The sequence below is a fragment of the Ptiloglossa arizonensis genome, chromosome 6 (genome assembly GCF_051014685.1).
Source record: "Ptiloglossa arizonensis isolate GNS036 chromosome 6, iyPtiAriz1_principal, whole genome shotgun sequence".
Classification (NCBI taxonomy): Eukaryota; Metazoa; Arthropoda; class Insecta; order Hymenoptera; family Colletidae; genus Ptiloglossa; species Ptiloglossa arizonensis.
Window position 1 is genome coordinate 9,513,079 of NC_135053.1, and position 23,356 is coordinate 9,536,434.

Here is a 23,356-nt window from a genome sequence, read left to right on the forward strand (position 1 = left end):
TTTTTCGAGTAGAACGAAGTAACACGCATAGCTCTCTCTTTCTCCTCTCCTCCTCTCTCGTCCCCCTTCTCCACATACCGTCGAGGACTCGATACCATCTGCACCCCGTGGAAAATGCAGATGTCCGTGTAAAACTAAGCAGTCTAGAGTATTTTCATTTTCAAAATGGTTGCGGGGTAATATTACACGGCTCCGAATCGCAATAATAACTCTTAACGAAACGATTCCTTTGATTTGCGGTAAATGTAAGAGTCAAGTCCGCGTATACTTCTTCAAAGTGGAGCAGTCGTTCAAACATTTTGAAACGAGGAATATTATCAGGAATTTATATAAAAAAAAATTGCTCCATTGATCGTTTCAAAATTTGTGTTTGCCGGCTATTAAAAGATGTTTGCAAATTTTCCTAAATTGTTGCGTGTCGTTTTCAAGTTTAAAAAACGATTAAACAATCTTGTTCGTATCTGTTAGTAAGAAAATAATTATAGCAGATGTGGTTATATTTTCGATTCGATAGATGTATGGACATGTTTTATATAAATTATAATTTCAAGTCGAAGGCTTGATTAGTTTTTGAGATATCGATTTGCACCAACTTGAAAAATCTGATTTCGGGAAGAAAACGCCCCAAAGTTTCCAATCTTTACACTTTATCGCAATGCACTGTCTTCTTCGAACGTTTTACAGCTTAGTCAATTCTTCGAGATTCTACTTAAAACTTTACCGGGGAATTCTTAAGATTAAAAATTGTAAGAAAATGTAATAAATATAAATTTTTTGATAGCACGGACTAAAAAAACTCTTTCAACATTGTTTACGCTTCTCTTATTCCAACGTTTTACCGAAAAGATTTGAAAATATTCAAATAAGATATAAATACTGAAAAGTAAATCACCTGTACGTAGAGGAAAAACAGCAGCGTTACAGATTTACGTTCCTTTATGAGTATCAATTTGTAAAGGGCCGAACGGTGTAAGAATATTGCCAAACACCGTACACTGAAAGGCGCTCCACATAGCAACGCGGTTGTCAACATAATTTTCCTGAACTTTGCGTTCTCTGGAATTGAAAGAAGTATACGACGAAGCTGGAGAATCCTTCGTTTTTTTTTTCCCCCTAACGAACTCGGTGATGCCTCCGTTTGATAGAGCTCAGTTTCCTCGGTCGGAGTCGCCGTCAGCGTCGTCAGAGGAAAAGGTAGAATAGAGAGGGCGAGTCCCCCCAGGCGCGTGCCTTGCCCCTTGACCCCCTCGTCGTACCTCGTGCGTGACCCCCACCCCCCAAGCCGCCCACTCACCTACCCCGACCCAGTGGCCCGCGGGCCACCCCACCGCGCCCCACCCCTGCGCCGACGGCGAGCCGACCCCGCGCGCGCACCCGTCTCGACCGTCGCGCTCGTTCGCAGTCCGTCAGTCTATCGGCAACCTGCGTACCAGTCGTGTCGTAGTGCTTACGTAACAATATTATTATTATTCTTACTTGCCTGGCCGGTGTGTTGTTCATTTAAATCGCGGTCCATGTTTTTTCGTTTCTCTCGATCGACTCGTCTTTCACTCGTCTCTCGTTAATCGTCGCGTAATTGTTACATACACAGACACACAGACACGTAAATCCGTCTACGTACATACACAGACAGACCACGTACACAGGCATACACGCGTATAAACACCGATATAGCAGTACACGGTCGAATACACGACGGTCGCACGCGGCGCGCTCGCAAAAAACGCGCTTAACGTCTCCCGCGAATCGCCGTAACCTGTCTACGCGCAAGTCGCGCGGATACGTCCGGATCCGTCGGTGAATCGTTGCCGTTGTCGTTCACGTCCTCGTCGCCATCGATTACTGACACGATTAATCGGTCGATCGACGAGCGTGACACGTCAAGAGACAGAGGATCGCACTTTATCGCTGCATGGGCTATCCGCCGATAGATGAACAAGTGTCGTCAACGGGCCACCACTGTAGAGCACGTTCTCTGGGTTCGGCCCTCCTCCACGGGCACGGTGTATCGATTGCTCTAAAATAGACGCGTGGGAACACCTGCAGGCTACATACACATTCTACGTATTGCTCAGACTGTCTCTCTCTCTCTCTCTCCCGCCTCCCCCCTCGCTCTCTTACTTTCTCTCTGCATTGGTCTTTCCTGACGCCCTTGCAGCGTGTGACAGGTGCATCGAGAACGGTAGCAGCACCGCGCTGTTGTAGGGCTGGAGGAGGTGGTGGCGGTGGAGGCGGAGGAGCAGGCGGCGAAGAAGAAACGTAACAGGAAGCGGAAGAAGAAGTGAATCAACCAGAGAGAAAAAGAGAGGGAGAGAGAGAGAGAGAGAGAGAGAGAGAGAAAGAGGGAGCGAGAGAGAGAAAGAGAGAGAGAGAGAGACAGACAGAGAGCGAGGCAACGAAAGGAAGCACGAAAGAGAAGAAAAAGGGAAAAGGTGGAGAAGGAGGAAGTGGGCGAAACGCCTGAATTTTTCACGAGTAAAGGGTTATCCCCAGTGATACGTCCTGGAGGCGCCTGTCGTCTTCGCCGGTACAACCATAACGCCGCCCGCTTTAAAACGCCCGAGACGGGATACGGTGGATTCATCGCCGCCACCCGCTCGAACCGCAGCACCCGGAAACCCCGGACCATCCAGCAAACTCGCTTGCATCATGGACGCGCCGCTCTCTCAGAGTATGGACTCCGTCAACACGGTGGCCACCGGCGAAGACGAGGTACGTGGTAACAGGCTACAGTGATATCGTTAACGATGCGCGTACGCATTACGCACACGGGTCCTCTTCTACATATCCCCCCAGTCGATCGCTTCCTCGTTTTCACCCTTCTACCGTTCCTCTCGCTCCGACAGCACACGCGCGCCAACACATTCGTGCAGAGAACATCCGACATCCTTCCTTCCTTCCTTCCTTCCTATCAACTTACCTTGGTTACCCTCCGTCCCACTCCCACGCTCGCCATATTGCCCGTTTCTCTCGCGCCCTCTCTGCCGCGTTCCTCTCTCTCTCTCTCTTTCTCCCGTCTTCTCTTCCCACTCTTTCGCCTCTTCCGTCCCTGTTCTCTTTCTCCCTTCGACGGGTGCACGTCACGAGACGCGCAGGCGCATTCCGCGCGCGAACCTTGCGTTACGATGGTGCACATACACGCAACTACGCGCGTGCCTCTCTCCCTCCCGCCCTCTCTTTCTCCCTCCGTCTTCGTCCCTCACCCCCCGGATCCGAGACCCCTCTAGCATGTGCACAGCCGCAGCCGTCGGCGTAGTGTGGAGAAGGCGGGAATTCGATCGTGCGCGCCGCACAACAGTGTGCCGCAGGTGACTCGTTTCCATCGTCCGCTCGATCGGACGGTTGGCTGGCTGGCTGGCTGCCTAGCCTGGTTAGCACGGGTCGGCTTCCTTCCTCGCAGCCTGAGCACCTGAGAGAGTGACGCGCCACGCCAGACCACGCTTGTTATTGATTTTTCCGCAACACGAGAGCCGCCGAGGGCTCTCGTTGTACGGTGTGTGTCACATCATATGGTGGCGGATTACGCTTCGCCATACGACGCACGCACTTACCGGCCGGTACGCGCGACCGTAACGCCGCGCGAACGATTCAGCGATCCGAGTACCTCGGTAAATTCGTGCGTCGGTGTTATCGTTGCGCGTCGATTTTCCTCGTGTATCGCTCGCGACGTGTTCGTACCCTCTTTAAACACGAGGTCTGGAGTTTTTTAACTCTGCCACGGTTAATTCCCCATCGTCGAGATCGTTCAACCCGTCGTTCTTATCAGCTAGCACTTGTTTCGCGAATTCTCGATTAACTTTCACTCGCACGGGACCGTTACCACATCTAGCGGCGTCTTCACGACACGCGTTGATTGGTCCGTCGTGATTGCTCGTGGTGTCTTCGTCCTTTGATCTAAAACCAGGGCTCGAGTGGTGCATATTGATGATCGAATCACGCGACGACGACGAAGGTACGCGCGATAAACTGCGTTTCACGATTCGAGAAGCCTCTTTGTATAAATCGAAGTAGGTTCGGGGCGAATTAATTCGGGAATCGCGACATTTTTTACGTCCGGCGGAGCCTTCTCCCTCTCTCTCTCTTTCTCTCGACAGCTTGCGCAATATCGAGAAATATTATGATACTTGTTTTCGTCCAAGAACAACACTCGTGGGATTATTCCTGGCGTTTCTTCGCGTCGCGTATACGAGTGCGGCTTTAATTCGAGATGTTGTCGGTTGTAAACCCGGCCATAAGTTATTTCCCGCTGAAATCGCGGATCACCGGCGATCTCGATTCGGTCGTGCGTTTCGTGATCGATTCTCGATCGAGGCGCGACCGCGATTCCCCCAACCGGAGAAAATGGCGATTTTCTCGCTCGTTCGTTCTCTCGTGGTGGTTTGTCATCTGGATCAGGAAGAGTGATCTATTGAACGGGAACAGGCGGCTCGAGCAGGAAACTTGGTCATCGTTTTGCTCGATTTCCTTTTACGATTCCTTGGAGCGAGCGCGTTCTTCCGCATTGCCAGCGAACAGGAACGTCGACTTTCGACCGAACGCCCCGGTAATGATAAATTTTCTGACATACATACATCGATGAACCGGTCGAGCTGTTAATGTTTTTATTATCCATTTCTAACGCGAGAATATCGACAGGTTCGCGACTCTATCGATACTGCCGGTTAATTCGACGATATTAATTATCGATATTATCGATTTAACGAGGCTCGCGTTTTTAACGAATGAAAATATAATTATACGATCTAATGACCGTTCGAACGGTAATTTATGTTACTATTATATCAGGTATACATGCTTTTTTAACGCTACAAATGATATTTTTGACCTACTATATTATTATACTATATGATATACGATATTATTATACCAGGCGAGAAAGTTGATCACTTTTAGAGGTGTTGGTGTAATATATTACTCGATTCAACTTTTCCAAATATATTTCAAATTGCTAACGAAGTTAAGTACTATAAAAGAACATTGGATGGTTCTTGACACATTTTTACGCATCTGTTTCGCGCTTTATGGAAATTTTTCATACGAGACCGGGGAAAATGTGTGTTACATTTGATGCTTCGTATTCTCCACAAATTTTCTATGCATCAAGGGGTTAAGGTATTTTACCTTCTATGATATTCTTGAGCTTCAAGAAGTATAAGCCGCTTAAATATAAGCTGTTTAACATTGGACCTCAATGAAGTCATAACAAGTTGCACAATAGTCGTCAGATTTTCATCTTTCAACTGATCCTTGCTTCTGTTTTCATCCATATCGCGAAAATTGTGCATTATTCGAACAATACTTGGATAATAATCGAATGGCATATTTTTGTAAAATGTTGCCGTATCGTTCGATGAAAATCGCGAACAAAGCGAATTAGTTTACAATCACAACAATTATAATCGAATACTTTGCGTACAAATTTTCAAACTCGTTTTTAAACTAATTTTACGAATCGAATGAAATCGATACAAAAGCTGTACTTTGTTTACCTTGTCCATGGTTTGGTTCGGTGATTTTCAATCTATTTAACAGACGCCCCGCCCAGCCCCGCCCCGCCCCGCCCTCTTGAAAAAGAATTTTTGTTATGTTTATTTCACTTCGTTTAAAATCAGCTCGTTTTTATCGATCGAATTGTATACTCGTTGGACATTAAAGATAATTCGAAGAAAACCTTTGGACAAATGAAACGCTTGCGAAACTTTCCTGTTAATAAATAAATCGTACACAACATACTACGCGAAACAAAGAATCGTGAAAATTCAAGTTCTATATAATTGTCTCGAACTAGGAACGCTCGTTGAATCGGTTAAGTGAAATATTTAAAATTGCTTAACAGAAAAATACAGCTACAGTTGTTAAACTCCAATGATAATCGTATTAAAGAGATACTTAAGTTACCTGCATTTTTCTGCATTAAAAATGTTCTCTCTTGTCCCACTTGGATCGTAAGGCGTTCCCCCTAGTGGTCGCGTCCCCTACTTTGGAAAACACTGGTTTAACGTGCGCCGAGCGTTCTCCGCATCCGAACCCTCTGTTTTTATCCACCCTTGTACAAACGGAGCAATGTTAACAGTTTTCGCTCGTTCGTGTCGTCTCGACATCGTTGCTGATAATTTTATCATTTTTTTTTTTTCCTTTATACCACTCGACATCGTCTGACAATTTTATAATTATTCTTTCTTTATACTACGAGACATCGTCTGATAATTTTATCATTTTTCTTTTCTGTGCTACTCGACATCGTCTGGTAATTTTTTTTTTCTTCTTACTACTCGATATCGTCTGATATATTTTATCATTTTTCTTTTCTTTACTACTCGACATTGTCTGATAATTTTATCATTTTTCTTTTTCTCACTACTCGACATCGTCTGATAATTTTATAATTTTTCTTTTCTTTATTATTCGACATTGTCTAACAATTTTATAATTTTTCTTTTTTTTTACTACTCGACATCGTCTAATAATTTTATCATTTTTCTATTTCTTACTACTCGCCATCGTCTGATAATTTTATAATTGTTCTTCTTTTTACTACTCGCCATCGTCTAACAATTTTATAATTTTTCTATTTCTTACTACTCGCCATCGTCCGATAATTCTATAATTGTTCTTCTTTTCACTACTCGACATCGTCTAACAATTTTATCATTTCTCTTTTCTTTACTGCTCCCTCTATTACGATTACAATCAGCCTCTCGACAATAACTAATTACTGGCCCATTGGTTCTCGATTTGATAATTATCGACGAATTATCGATAAATTACCGATACCCGCGACCGGTGTTCACGAGCCTCCGGGTATCCCTCGTTGAATTGCCCCCGCTGTAAAATTCAAGTTACGTCGTCACCGTGGTACTTGGTCGGTGTTCTCCGCCCGGTGCCGCGTGGAAAATAAGCCGCGTAATAAAAATTATACACTCTCATCGTCGGCGCGCGGAGTTCGTAATTAAAATTTAGCCGGTGATCTTGAGATAAAAAGCGTGTACCGACGAAGCTTTTTTCGGGGAGTTGCGCGATTTTCCCTCTGTTCCCCGTTTCCGCTGGCGCTGGTTCCTCTCCTTGTTTTTCTGGTTGTTTGCCGCCGTTGCTGCTCGCTCCCTCTCGTTTCGTCTCCCGGTTGTTGCTTGCTCGAGGAAAGTACGAGAGGAAAATTTAATTCTCGCAACACCGCGGATAAAAACGTATTTGTTGCGTGATGAGTCCGCGCGCGGATGTAACGAGGAAACGCTTTTACATTTCCCACGACTCTTTCGCTGCGAAATCCGCAAATGGGCTTTGCCTCTCTCTTGCTTTTTGTGTCGTCCCCCCCTTTCTTTTTCCTTTTATTTATTTCGTTTGTTTGTTTTTCTTCCGTTTTTCTTTCCTTTCCTTTTTTTTTATTATCCTTCGCTTCGGTACAAAGCACAATAATACGCGACCATTGTTGAATTTCGGGACGGATCAAACAAACCGGAAGAACAAAAAAAAAAAAGAATGCAAAATCGTCCGAGCCGATGACCCAATTAGCGAGCACAATAACGATCGAAATTGTTACGTACGGTGTCGGATGAATAGCGTTCCCTCCCCCTCTACACTGGTGTGTTTTCCGTTGTTAGGGATTTGGGGATAGTTGGACGTCGAAGTTTGATCAAGTTTTGATTTTTATCACGGTCGTGTACGTTAGAACGGGAAATTCATTGACACGGGTTCGTTTAACGAACAATTTTACCCGCTGTTGTACGGGATTAGATGTATCGTTTAAAGGTAGGAATTATTTTAGCACGGATGTACAGGTTGTCCTTGAATTAAACGGTGTGGGTGTGTTTTATGCGTATATACGAGATGAAAATGTGATATGAATATATATACAGGGGTCCTAAACGGTTTTATTTAACTCTTCGGAGCATAGTGGGTTAAGAAATGTCCCACCTTTTTAACACTAGATGTACCAACCGGTCAAAATGACTGGTTTCAATTACTTTTACAAAGATATATACTTTAAATTCCATAGAATATTTTCAAAAGACGTTGACATTTTTTATTTCATAGATATAATCAATTTCATAAGTTTCTCTTTTTCCCCAACCATTAATTTTCTTGAGACACGTATGAGGAACACTTTAATATATCGCAAGCTATCGATAATTGTACTGTTAATCGTGTTAGAGTCGTATAACTGGCCAATGATGCGTTCGTGAGCAATTTTGAAATTTATTTATTTATTCACGGATAAACAATAATAGAGAACAGTTATACAGAATCATAGGAGGCTATCGATACGTGTAACATTATTTCTAAAAGTAATGGGAGAAGGGAAAAAGTTTAGAAATTTACAAAATTTATTAATTTTATTGTGCATCCTATTAAGACTTAAATCGACCGTTTCACGAGTAAACAATAATAGAGAACAGTTATACAGAATCATAGGAGGCTATCGATACGTGTAACATTATTTCTAAAAGTAATGGGAGAAGGGAAAAAGTTTAGAAATTTACAAAATTTATTAATTTTATTCTGCATCCTATTAAGAGTGTTAAACCGACCGTGAACTGTTTTATGAATTTTTTGACGCGGGATTAAATGGTGTTTCGGTTAAGTCCAGGATGTATTTAAAAAGAACTCGAATAAAATAAATGGAAATCGTCGCTTTCTTCGATCGTAAGTTTAAAAGCAAATCTATCGAAACTTTGATTTACTTCCTGACGAATCACGATCGTAATTACTATAGAATTATTTCATCCCGAAGGTAATTACGACCATGATATAAAAACTGTATTAATTAACTCAAAGAGAATTGTAACTTTGATCAACTTTTTAAGTAGACATCGGGGAATATTTCAAAATAAGTTCGGTTCTTGCACTGTTTCGCAAAGTGAAATTTCAGGCTACGGAGCAATATACTTTTTTACAGTGCACGAGAGATCGGTAACATATTTTCAAATCATTATTATTGCGATGTAGAGAGTAATATGATAAATATTATTTGATCTCGCATCGAAGGTAATAAAAGAAAGTGGTCGTAAATATGGCGTAGTCGGAATTATCCTACCCTAACAAGCGATCAAATATTTTTGATCGATGGTGTATGTTGTGTAATATGTATACCATGGGAACTGTTTATCCAAATACATCTCTCCCGATGTTGCATTTTATCATATTGACTAACGCGTTATTTATTTGCGTATATCGGAATTTTCATTCACATAAGAGTCATATTATCGTTAAATTTGAATGATTAATTTCGAAGCGAAAAGCACATCGAATTATTTTACAAAAACACTCTAGAATAATCTTCAGAAATTTCTACAAAACGTACAGATTAAATGTTCATAACGTTCAAGTCTCGTTAATTTTCACGAAAGAATTCCGATTTTTCGCTACAAAAATTTATTCCTCATAAAAGTCTCGCAATCTAATTAATTGTACTGTTTTCTCCGTCAATTATTCCATCTATAAATAAATATATACGGATAGATAGTTGCTTATATCGCAAGTAATGCGATAAATTGCATTACTTTTTCACTTCTATGCGATCTTTCAAAATTACAATACTATAATTACGCTAAGCTACTAAATTTACATCGCAATGCTTACATTTAAGCTCGCGTGCACAAATAAAAAAATACATTCAATCTTTCGTTCGTACCGATCATCGACAAACGAAAGTATACTCGAAAAACCAAATGCACTTTTCATACATTTTAATGATATATTAAAGATTAATTTAAGATATATTAAAATACTTTTTTACTTCTATGCGATCTCTCAAAATTACAATACAGCAAGATATTACGCTAAGCTACTAAATTTACATCGCAATGCTTACATTTAAGCTCGCGTGCACAAATAAAAAAATACATTCAATCTTTCGTTCGTACCGATCATCGACAAACGAAAGTATACTCGAAAAACCAAATGCACTTTTCATGAAAAAAGAAAAAAATATCAACCAAGCATGGTCGCTCGCGCGTATAAATAAATTTCTATCGCTGTTATTCTTCCAAGTTTCCTTTCGCACGAAATTGGTGTATTCGACCGATCGATACCTCGAGCAAACGAATAAATAAATAAAATTACCTCCACATCGAACGCGTCGAGGAACGCGCGACTGCTTCGGAATTTCGAGCGGAATAACGTCGATAATACGATCATCGATAAGCATCGTTTACGAATGATAATTGGAGGTTAGAGGGCGAAGGGTGAACCACCCCCTCGATATCAATTCGTCGATTTACTCCGTTTAACGAACTCGGTTCGTCCGGCAGTTTGGAAAATAAGATCCGCGCGAACTTCGAACTCCGTTCGCGGTCAATTAGTTTCAAACGGGCTGGTTGGAATTTTTAATGGCTCCGTGGAAGTCTCGCGTCGAAAACACCGGGTTAATTTTCGAGAGAGAACCACGGTAAAAAAAGCCACTGCTGCCAGGTAGTTCAAGGGTCGTTTGAATTATTTTAATACCCCCGCGCGTGCGCAGCTTTCAGCATTCTCCGTCGATGTTCGCATACCGTGGATGATTTTCCATCGAAACATCGCATAACAGGTACAAAACGAACGACGAGAGACGATTAATCGATAAGCGCCTATTTTCAATCTCGCGTGTGTTTTCATTCCTTGCCCTCGAAGTACTCTTTTTACACGAGAAACTAAAAACATCGATGAAATCGAACAAATCGAAAATACTAATAAATCGTGGAATCAATTTGGATCTTTTAACGAAATATTTTGTATATTTCATAGAGCACACTATTTTTTCAAGTTAGAGAGTTCTCTTTGGAAATTAGAAAAATTTCAGTGCATTGGATGGCACTGAAGTTGTCAAAGCAAACAGTTGATGTGTAATTTAATTTTCATTAGTGGAAAAACCGGTTTATAGCAGTTTGGGAAGATTGTATACTATTGTACTGGGTGATCGGTACTTGGAGCAATCGATCAGAGGATCATTTATAAATAGAGGATGACGTTTTTCCATACCGAAAACGTTTCATTTTCGAGAAAATCGTCTTTAATAATTCGTCGAGTATGCATGCACTTGATTATGTCTCGGGTTAAACATTTAACAGATCTCGCTGTAAATTATTGTCACACTTGAATTTGTATCTATAAATACTACCGATGTTACGAATTGCTTAATTTTTTATTTATGGAGTCGCGTTAACATCAAAATAAACGACGTTGTGCCTGTTCCTGTTTGTACCAGATCGCGTATATATCTTCGAAATTGGAAAGATAGGCAAATTAATTTACGAATACAATTGGTTCTTCGTTTCGAAAATTCTCGCCAAATGATTCAGCGAAAGAATCGTTTTCAATCGAGTGATTCGAAAAAGGAGTTCGAAACTAGCGTTAAATCAATTTTACGATCCGAATAAAATTGCAAGTGTCGAAGAACCGAAAGAGAGAATTAGCCTTTGATAAATTAAAATAGCAGACACGCTAAAAACCGTTCGTAGACATTTAATTCGAACAGTCGAATTGCGTATTCGACAGAATGGAAAACATTTTCAATAATTTCTTTACTAATGACATTTATTTGTTTGTTCTTTTTTTTTTTTTTTTCGTTTCTTGTTTTACTCTCAATTAGTCGGTTCGATAAATACAAAATCGAGCAGAGACGATAATTTACAGTACGATCCATTGGGTAGAGGTACAGTCGAGTGCGAAAACGTTTTCGATTGATTTTTTCGAGCATTTACTTTGTCATCTGTTATTGATCACCGTATACATACATTGGTACTTAAGTTCAGTATTTTGGAACCGTCGCGACGCCGAAACGTCGCGTCATTGGCGTTGAATCACGCGTCGAGAAGCTGCTGACAAGAGAAGGCCTTTAGGTACGAACCAGACTCGTCAACGAGTATCTGCACAGTCGTGAAACACGAAATTCTGAAGCGAGTGATTACAGCTTCGTGGACGTACAATTACTAGCTTACGAGATATTTAACGTTACACCTCTGGCGTCAGTTTATTTACAGAAACACGTGCTAAATTTTCAACTAAATTCGCTCCAACGATACTTTCTTGGCGCAGGTTCGAGTTCAGGAGATTTTTCTCAACGATACGTTCTACGTTTCCTTTCTTTTTTTTCTTCATATTTTTGCCATTGTTACTTATATTTCTTATATAAGTATCCGAAAAATGTTTAGGTACGAGCCAGACTCGTCATCGAGAATCTGCGCAGAAATTCTGAAGCGAGTGATTACGGTTCTGTGGGCATACGGTTACCGGTTTACGAGATATTTAACGTTAAACTTTTGGCGTTCGTTTATCCGCGAAAGCGCGAGCAGAGTTTTCAAGTAAAAGTATAGCGTAGTTGGTAAGCTGCTTGCTTACCCTGCTGATACTTCCTTGGCGCAGATTCGAGCCCGTTTGGGGATTTCTTTTTTTTTCATTATACGCCGCACATATTTCTTTTTCTTTTCGTATCGAGCGACTATTAACTTCTTTCTTTCGAACTGTATATACAGAATGTTCCAAAGTGTACGAGTACTTCAGAGATGGATGAATAAGAAACAAAAATTTGATACAGACACACGTCCGCTACGACCTTGTTTTCGAATTACAGCTGCTTTTTTTATTGTATCAGTTGTTCAACTATTTTCGCAAAAAGTGGGCACATTTCGCTCGAATGTAGTTTTCTAGATGTTTTATCGTAGAGCTCTCCGTTCTTTCAAAAGTACCAGTTGTATACGTCAGCGATTACCGTAAGAATTACTGGAAGACGAAAACGGCCATAATTGGGTCAGAAGGTCGTATCGCGCATGCATTTACATACATTCTTTTTCTCGTCTTACCTATTACGCGTACACGTTTTCGGGACACCCTGTACGTATTGAAACAGCACTTTGCCGTACCTCGCTATTCGTGCATTTTTTTGTTTTCGTCGTATCTTATCTTCGCCGGGTCGTATTGTTACAATGATGTCTAACACAGCCGTTAAATAAATGACAATATTTATTCAATTATATCATGCACCTTGCGAATTACGTAAACTTCGATCAAAGAGAAATGTAGTTTAATACGTGTGCTGGTGTACCAGCCTGGGGTACTAGCTCTTCCATGGTAAATTTTTAATCGAGGTATGTTTATCAATGTTTGAGATAATCCTTGGTGAACATTTGGTACATATCTCGGTGATACATGTTTGTAGATAGAAAAACTTGACGATCGTGAATCGTTAACCTACGATACGCTCTTCGTCGAAAATTGTATCAATATTGATACGTTGGAAACGATCGAGTCGCGTTTCTTCGTTGGTACCTCGCTGTTTCGAAATACAAAATTTCCAAGCGAACGTTGTGTAATGCAAAACTGTCGGAATCGCGAGCCACGATCGATTGTATAACGATCGGAAACACTTTCCAGGTTTTCTACGCTCTGATTCGTTGTTTTATGCACGCCCGTGCGCGACGGGATAGGTCTGGAAAACGTGGCGAATTAAACGACGAATTAATTTTCTACTCCGTCGACGCCGAAGTGAAATGGAAATTATTTTTCAACGCTTCTTGTTCGTCTAGCGAACGCTCCGAATTCGATTCAAACCGTGTTCCGTGTATTCTCATTAGCGCGAAAACTCGTTGATTTCTGTTTCGCGGGGAGCGTCGCCGCGCGAGCGAACTAATATGCAATGTCGCGAGGTAGTGGCGATGATATTCGTGAAAAATAATTGAGGAGGTGAAAACGATGAGAAATAAAAAAAAAAAAAATGTCGAAAATTTAGTCTCTCGAGGGAGCAAGGAAGCTACTTAGTACGAGATTCGTCCAATTAAAATTGCGAGGGATGTAAGAGTAGCGCGCGTCGAATCCGAACAAGTGCATACAGTTGCAGTTGTTGACGTCATCGTTAGAAATTTTGGATCGTAAAGGTATCGAATCGGTCGAGGGCCGATATCCAACGTATTGGACCCCAAGAGTTTACGGTGGATCCGATCGGGTATTATTAACGCGGAATACGAGTGTTCGATCGATCGGGATACAGCTGTGCGGTGAACGCCTAAAGGCGTTCGGGGTATACGCTCGGTAAACGCGACTACGGTATTTACGCACACGGCGCGTGGTACGGGTTCGGATCTTGGGATCAAATCGCACGTACACCGGTGGTATTGATCGCGAACATAAACGTGGAACAGGAACATCGACGATATTAAAACGTTACACCCGGTAGAGATAAGCGTGCACTCGTGGAACCATATAGGGATGAAACGGTCCCTTGGGACGTGAAAAAGATCGGCCTCTGGTTATCCGAAGACAGTGGTGGATCTAGCTAGGCTTACGAATCTTGAGCTTTACCGGCCCCCTGGGGGCCTGGTAATAAAAACCAAAAGGACAAATTATTAGAAAGTCTGAAATTATTGGGTACTTATTGGACCTGGATCTTTTTATCAAGTTTAATAAATAACGTAGAAATAGATATTCGTTTTTGTGATACTTTTTTGGTATATCGTTGGGAAATTTTTATTTTTCAACGATTGAAATTTACGTCTATCTTTTTAATGTACGCGTTGCGTTACTGTTATTTTATGTTATATGTTATTTTAACATATGATACTTGTTGCAAGTACCTTTTGCATTAACTTCGCTTTTATCAAGCTTAATAAATAACGTAGAAATAGGAATTCGTTTTTGTGATACTTTTTTAGTACATCGTTGGGATATTTTAATTTTCGAACCATTGAGATTTACGTTTATTTTTTTAATTTAATATATATTTGGCGCAAGTGCCTTTTGTATTAAGTTCGTCGATGGTTGTGAACGATGTCTCCTTAGTCTTGCGAGTTCGACGTCGTTCTCTTGGGGTTCTAGGTGTTTAACGACACTCCCTTGGGTTGCCATATGTTCGGTGTCGGCTACGTTAGGATTCCATCAGTTCGATGTCGTCTGCTTTGGAGTTCTACGAATTCGGCGTCGTTTCCCTTGAGGTTTCATGGATTCGGTGCGATGTACTGTAAGCAGATGAAAAGATAGCATCTCTGCTGATTGGCTGCAACGTAATAGCTCAAACTTCAGGGATAGACGTACAAAGATGGAACACCTGCGCTCCTCCAATTGGCCAAACTTGCTCCAAATGGAAATAGGTGGTGCCAATCGAGCGATATTTAACTACAGGCAGTCTTCTGTGTCTTCTTTTCATCGGCTCACAGTACATTGGGATACCACGAGTTCATAACGCACGTTTCGAGGTTCCACGAATTCAGTATCGTCTCTCTTAGAATTACATAAATTCTGTGTCGTCTTCTTTAGGTTTCACTAGTTTGGTATTATTTTCCCTAGATTTCTCGAGTCCACCCTCTTTCCTTTCAATGCCCATAAGTTCGTGGGGGTTTTCTTAAACTCTAAAACCATCAAAGGTTGACCCATTTTGAATTTCTTTTTAAAGTTACTCGATTATTAACGGCTTTTTGCCTGCAATATTCGGTGATAATTATTGAAATAAAAAACTAATTATATTCCTAATTTCTTTTTAAAGTTACCCGATTATTAATTCGTTTTTTTCCCTTCTACTTTCAAAGATCAAAGTCCAGAGAAATAGGAATACGTTCACTAAAACTACCAAAGGTTGACCTGTTTTGAATTTCTTTTTAAAGTTACTCGATTATTAACGACATTCTTGTCTACAATATTCGGTGATAATTATTGAAATAGAAAACTAATTATATTCCTGAATTAATTCGTCTTTTCCCCTTCTACTTTCGAAGACATGTACAAAGCCCAGAGAAATAGGAATACGTATCACTCTTGGTACTTTTAGTGTCAACCCTTTACACACTTTAATTTTTCTTCACCTACTAACAATTTTTCAACTAATTTTCAAAATAGATAAAAAAAAGTGGGTCGCAATAAAATGTTGTATCGCAACAGTGCAGAGTGTGTAACAAATATATTTTACATTTACATTAAGTAGTAAGGTGGTTGTACATTGAAGTTGGTGTGAGAAATGTGATGACGAGCCACACTCGACGTAGGAGTGGTAAGGGTTAAATCTACTAGTATCCCATTCGAATCCACCGAGTCCAACGTTTCGAGTACCATAAGTTTGGAGTCATTCTCTTCAAGTTTTACGTGTACGATTCCTTTCGGTCCGAGTTCCACGAGTCCGAGAGTGCCTCTTTTTGGTAGATTCTAGATCATTCCTTTCAAGTTCAACGTAACCGTGAGCTGCTCGTAGAACATCAGAAGTCCAATGTCGTTCCCTTTGGGTGTAACGTCTTCTTCGATCCACCAATTCGGCTTACACCAGTTCGAGATCTTCTTCGTGTCTAGTTGGTCCGAGATTCTGCCTTTCGAGTTGAACGAGTCTAGAATTATTCCCTTCCGATGCTCCGTGTCGGATGTTGTCAGGATCGTGTTGCGCGACTTCGTTCTTCTCCGTACTAAATTTATTTATCGTATTCAAATTTTAAACCGCAATATTCGATATTAAAAAATTCTTCGTTCGATGTCGAGAACAGAGGATACAGAACTTCGGTCGACCTTCATCGAAAGAGCATCAATACGATTTCCATTATAAAATAGAAGAGAGAACAAATTTTTTAACATCGTTATTTCATTACCACAACGATTTTACCTATCGTATATTAGAGAAATCACGAGCGGTTCGTAATGTTCTTCTTTATCTTTCGATCGAATTCTTCTTCGTATTCGTATTACGTCAATATTCCATTACGAATATTTATTACCATCAGAACGTCTTTATTATGTATATCAGGAGAAAGTGTAGGTGCCGTAACATAGCGATCGTCGTATTACCCATAAAAATATTGGGTTGTTTGGAAAGTCGTTTCATTTTTTTGTTTGGTGAAAATGAGACACGATTTTTTTAGAGTGTATAAGTATTTTATTAAATTATATATTCTCCATTTTGGAAAACGAAATGAATTTTCGAACAACCCAATACCTTTTCGAATCTAACCATGATTCAACGCCAAATTGAGATATTGTGGTCCCGTATGTTATCATCGAAAAGGAACGTTTCGTTCTGCTATTATTGCATCCCGTTGGAAGAAATTTAATTGTACATCCATTTTCCCTCGCTTTCCGAACGCGTGAAACTTTTCGAAAGCGACTTACCTCGGGGGGAGGAAGTTCGTTTCTGTCGATCGGAGCGAAACTTCGTTCAGAATCGTCTTTAATCGGGGAACTTCGTTAAACCGCGTGAAATCACGCGGCAGTTCCCTTCGGTATCCACGGTGAGCGAGGAGTTCACGGTTTCTTCGCAAGAATTCCACCGATGCGAGACATTTGTAAAATTGTCTGTGAACGCGATGAGCGGGGGAACATTTTCGCGAGAGTTTTCGAACGATTCGAACGCGGTGGTAACGTTCGTCTCGAATGGTCCGAATCTCAGGCAAAGAGATGGAAAGAGAAAGAGAGAGAGCGAGATATTGAGAGAGCAAGAAAACAGAGAGCAAAAGAACGAGAGAGGGAGAGAGAACCAGAGAGAGCGAGATTTCGAGAAAGCAAGAGGCCATGAGATAGCGAGAGAGGGAAAGAGAGCAAGAGAGTAAGAGTGAGAGTAAAAGATAGAACAAGAGAGAGCAAGAGAGTAAGGTGAGAGTCAGAGAGAGCAAGAGAGTAAGGTGAGAGTCAGAGAGAGCAAGAGAGTAAGGTGAGAGTCAGAGAGAGCAAGAGAGTAAGGTGAGAGTAAAAGAGAAAGAAAAAGCAAGGAGAGTAAGATAGAAAGTAAGAGATAGAGCAAGAAAGAGCAAGAGAGTAAGAAAAGAGTCAGAGAGAGCAATAGAGCACGAGAGAAAGAGAGCAAGGAAAGAGTAAGGTAGAAAGTAAGAGGTAGAGCAAGAGAGAACAAGAGAAAGAGCAATAGAGCAAGAGAGTAAGGAAAGAGTAAGATAGAAAGTAAAAGGTAGAGCAAAATAGAGCAGGAGAGAGTAAGAGAGAGTAATAGAGCAAGATAATAAGAGAGAGAGCAACAGAGCAAGAGAATAAGGAAAGAGTAAGAGAAAGAGAGAGAAAAACGTAAGGAGAACAAGAGAGTTTTACTTTCCTCTTACTCTCCTCTATCTTTTGATAGAGCAAGTATAGAGCAAGAGAGTAAGAGAGAGCAATAGAGCAAGATGGTAAGAGAGCAAGAGGGAGAGAAAGACGTAAGGAGAATAAGAGAGTTTTACTTTCCTCTTACTCTCCTCTGTCTTTTGATAGAGCAAGGATAGAGCAAGAGAGTAAGGAGAGAGAGTAAGAGAGAGCAATAGAGCAAGATAGTAAGAGAGAAAGAGAGAGAGAGAAAGACGTAAGGAGAATAAGAGAGTTTTACTTTCTCTCTTGTTCTCCTCTATTTTTCGATAGAGCAAGAGAGTAAAGAGAGAGCAATAAAGCAAGATAGTAAGAGAATGAGAGAGAGGGAGAGTGTCTGCGGAATCAATGAGCGGTTCTCTTTATGCACGCACCTGCACGCATCAATGAAAGTTAACGCATAACGCAATACCACGGCGTACCCACCGGATAAGAGGATAATGCCGTTACGCTCGCCGCTCGATAGCTATTTGCCCAGTGAATTCGAAATATCTTTGTCGATTTTTTCACGGGCCAATGAAACTTTCACGGAGTCCCGCACTCACCGTAGAAACGGCACTTGCGCATAAATCCCGATGATTATAGTCGCCGCGTGTTACGCTTCTCCCTTCCCGCTACCACGCCCCTCTCTCTACGTCAGATGAGTCACGAAGAAGATCTGAATACAATCTCTGCCCGGTTAATATACTCTTCTGGGCAAAATTTCGTTTCACGGCGAGAACCTCCGCGCGTTTCGAAGGAGTTAAGGTAGACGGTACATATCCAATTCAAATGGCTTCGTTATCGCGCGGAGTGTTGCGGGTGTTTAAATAAGAACGATGCTGAGGAGAAATGGGAAGAATCCAACCCGAATTGAATTATTTCGAGTCTTTAAATTCGATCGTTTCGCGGAATCCTCGTTATTTTAAACAGAGCGATGGAATTTACGGTGCATTTTTGCATACGTCGATAATCACTATTAAGGAGGGAGAAGTTCACAATGAAACTAAAATCCTTTCCCCGATATTTGTACCGAACGTTTGGAGATATCTTATTTTATTTCGAAAGGATTGATATATTTTCTTATCCGATTTATATTAAGGTGCAATTTTGTAAACTCGACGATCGTTTGTTATTAAACCAGATTTCATTTGATTAATTATCGATCTTGAAGAATCTATTTTCAATGCAAGGTTTAGACCCGTGCATTTTGAGACTTGTTCGGAAAATACCTAAATTATAATCTATTACGATTTATAAATATTATAAAGCCCCGTATTACAATCTATAAATACGTGAGAAAAAATGATAATAAATTTCTTTTCTCGTTCAATTTCACGCTTACAACTTACACAAATTATGTTTACGTCGAAAACAATGAAAAACAAACGAGTAAAAATTTGGTAACAAAGTACCTCGTTCGGGACCGACAATTAGTCACTTGTTTACAAATACAGCAGTTCTCGTTTGTGTGGAACTCCCTCGATTTCGTGTAACCGAGAAAGGTAGCCTTTCTGTTCCAAATATCCCGCGGCGTTCACTTTGGGAACTACCGATTTAGGCCACTATAGGTATATAAACAAGGACTGTACTTGTCCGACTGAATTAATAAAATTGGCCACCGTGGATCGTCTCCTTCGTATTACTTGGCGTAACAGCGGTTCCTCCGTAGTCGTTCGGCTAAACTGTGGCCAAAGCAGACCGGGAATATTAAAACTCGCGTAGCCCAGAGTCTACGTTAGTTTCCCTCGGAGATACAATTCCGGCCGGAGAACCGTGCACAGTATTGCGGCTTACACGTTATGGCGGTACTCGAATGTATCTTCGAATGTCGGAAATAAAATAGCCGCGTAAACGTGGTCCCGGAAGCTTTGTAAGAATTTCGTTCGCGGGAAGACGGTTGTTCGTGGAACTGGAGCACCGGTGAGGTGCAACCGAGTTTTCGGTGGGATCTAGACGATAAACTAGGATCCTGGAGCGAAGTTGTTCCAACGATAAAATTCACCCAGGTGTCTCACCAGGAGCATACTCGAAGTGTCCCCGTTCCGAGTTCGACGAAATTTTATTGGTTCGAGAAGCAACCAAAAACCGGGGACACGTGTTCTTTTATTAACCGCGGTAACTCGAATTTAGAAATACGAAACCACGAAAGTTTCGTTTCCCAATTTTGAAAATTACAAAACGCGAGAAACTTCTTCTCGGAAAATTCTCAACGATTTATCGCTGGAACATAACACGTACACTTCGATGAGAGTAATTGATAGATAGTAACGAACTTTTATCGCTTTTGTTTCGAATATTTTTCAAACGTCGATACAGCGAATTATTTCTATTCGATTTTGTCGTGCAAGTATCTTTATTTTGTAGCGATATTGCATACGTACCAACGATCAGAAATATCAAATAAATACAGTAGGTTATCGCGGATAAGGAAAGTTTCTTATTATATTTTTGCACCGGTGTTCTTTCCGTCGAAAATTATGAATAATTTGTTTAAAAGACTTTCTAGTACGTCGAATAGTTTCGAAGATGGTATCGGAAGGCTGAAACTTTGGGAGGTAGATACGTTCCTTAAACTTCAATCATCGCAACAACAACAAAAAGAAATAATATTTATCTTTTATTTTTGGCTCGTTTAAGAACCAAGTTCTATCAAAATCAAGGGGAATGGGAGAACACTTCACGGACACAATTATCGATTATGAACGAGGGAAGACATTTAATTGCACAATTCTAGCTGTGAAAATTGATATAATCGCGACACGTTCGATCGTGAAGTAAAGTCTGAGGAAACACTGCACGTTAAGCTCGTAAGTTGTCAGATCTTTTAATAGCTATGTGTATTCTTTGCGTATCTACCAACAAAGATTTATTTGCCGAATAGAATCGTACTAAATTCGAAGAGAGAAAAAAAAAGAAATAACAGTATCCAAGACTCGAACTTTAGATACTTTTCGTTCTCGATCAACCGTTTCAAACCAATCGAATCTTTACGCTTCTTCGATATTTCGCCTCTTCGAACTCGACGTATCGCGGCAAACATGAAAAATAATATTTACATTTGATGTTTCGCCCGGTTTGAAATGCTGTCAAATTTCATTAATATTAAGGACGATATCAGGATACATTGCGGATGTTTCTTGTCGGTGTAGTCGCGGCAGGGAATTTTTCCTAGCGTGTTACACGCGTTTACGCAAGTGAGCCCCTCGGGTGGGTCTCGTGTAATCGTCGTTATTACGCAAGACGCTTTTATCGCGGCTTTATGTTGCAAAGTAGACGCGACTTTCGCACGCGCATAACGTTTCGGAACAGAAGAACCGGTGTTTCAATACCTCGCCGATGATGTAGATAACTTTTTACAATTTAATTGTACCCGCCGGTACGGCGTTGCAATTTTTCCTGGATATTATTCGACAGATCACCGCAATTACTATACCGTTGGTGTACAGAAACGCAAACACGTACACAGGCACTACTCCCCGTACGTATATCTGGGAATACAATGGCACGCTTGATCTGGGACACGCGATTGGTGCAACGATCGAAATTAACTCGCGCAGAAAGATTTCTTTCCAGTATTTGGAAATTTGCAACGATTTCGCCCGCGATTATACACAACGGGTGTAAACAATACACGAGATCCTTTCGACGCGTTAAAAATATGTAAAACAAATTGCCTTCGATCGAACATCAGGCTCGAGACACGTTTAAGGAATAATTATTCCTTAGTGTAGACGATAATTCTGCAAATTATTGTCCAAAAAATTGTTCGAACAGTGCGAGAGTTTAACACAAAACTTACCGATAGATTTCGGTTAATTAAATTATACATCGTATGTATCTCTGAGGAAAATTCGATGAGTGAGGAATAAGAGGAAATTATGCAATCGATTGTACATATAAAATAGAAAAAGTTATGAAGTTTCTGGAAAATATACTATATGTCATTTAGAGTGATTGGTAAATCTACCGTTAAATAATACAAGATCAACGAATTCTCTTGGTTTCACCACTAAAATTTCTTATATATTCCCACGACAATAAATGAATTCTTACACTTTTTATGAACATAAACGCTGCTTCGATAAATCAACTTACCTTGCTAGATTTACGTAGAAAGCTAAAAAAGAGGAAGTTATACAATGGATTGTAGGTATAAAATAGAAAATTTATTGTCTCCAGAAAATATACTGTATGTCATTTACAGTGATTGGTAAATCTACCGTTAAATAATACAAGATCAACGAATTCCCTTAATTTCGTTAATAAAATTTCTTATATATTCCCACGACAATAAATGAATTCTTACACATTTTATGAACATAAACGCTGCTTCGATAAATCAACTTACCTTCCTAAAAAAGAAAAAGTTATACAATGGATTGTAGGTATAAAATAGAAAATTTATTGTCTCCAGAAAATATACTGTATGTCATTTACAGTGATTGGTAAATCTACCGTTAAATAATACAAGATCAACGAATTCCCTTAATTTCGTTAATAAAATTTCTTACATATTCCCACGACAAAAAATGAATTCATACACTTTTTACGAACGTAAACGCTCCTCCGATAGACCAACCTACTTACCTCGCTACCTTGTCTCGTACTTTGCAAACATCGTCCAAAAGAAGTAAATAAACAATCGGACGTAGTGTCGCGTAAAATGTTGATATCGTATTAAAAAGAAAAATTTGATATTATTTTCATCTCTCCGACTACTTGTAGCACCGTGGCGCGCTCGATGTGGCCTCTCCGATTGATTAAAGTGACTGTTGCGGCACGCGCGCGCCAACACACGTGGGCTATTTTGGTAATTGTCAATATTTAAAAGCTCGATCCACCGCGGTTCGTTGCGCAATATCGAAAATAATAAAGCCCGGGACCGTATTCGCGAGTTTCTTGAATGACGAAACTCGATTAAACTCCGCGGCCGCGAAATAACAATTCCCGAGATGGGATTTATGGGGAAGACGAAAAATAGACCGGAAACAGGCGGACGGAGGGGTGAGTTGGGTTGATGGCTTGGTAGAGGGAGCTGTGCAAGGTACGACGAAGTTGCCGGCTCGAAAACGCCGGAACTCTGCAATCGAAGCCCTGCCAATCACGGTTTCAATTTGGACCGCGCAGTTTTTCTTTTTTTTTTCTTTCTTTCTTTTTTTTTTTTCAAGACCGTTCTACTTCTTGTATCGGTTTCTCCGCCAAGGGACGGCGGATCGGGTTCTACTTTCTAAATCAAACGCAGCGAGAGACTCACCCGTCTTGCAACTTTCCGACAAAACAGTGTAATGCGTACGGTCGAGCGCCAATACTCGCGAAATTACGTTTAACGATGTGTAATACTACTGACCGTAAACCTCGCGAGTACTGTGGT

General features: G+C 40.8%; 1 protein-coding gene across 2 annotated transcripts in view; it reads left to right on the top strand.

The window, feature by feature from the left end:
• Positions 1-2,511: 2,511 nt before the first annotated feature.
• LOC143148470 (protein couch potato) overlaps positions 2,512-23,356 on the top strand; it is a 208,243-nt gene continuing 187,398 nt past the window's right edge. For both annotated transcript variants that reach the window (XM_076314830.1, XM_076314828.1), the window contains exon 1: positions 2,512-2,712. In XM_076314830.1, the coding sequence (XP_076170945.1) occupies positions 2,650-2,712 (63 nt within the window). In that variant the 5' untranslated portion in view covers positions 2,512-2,649. The remainder of the gene's footprint in view (positions 2,713-23,356) is intronic.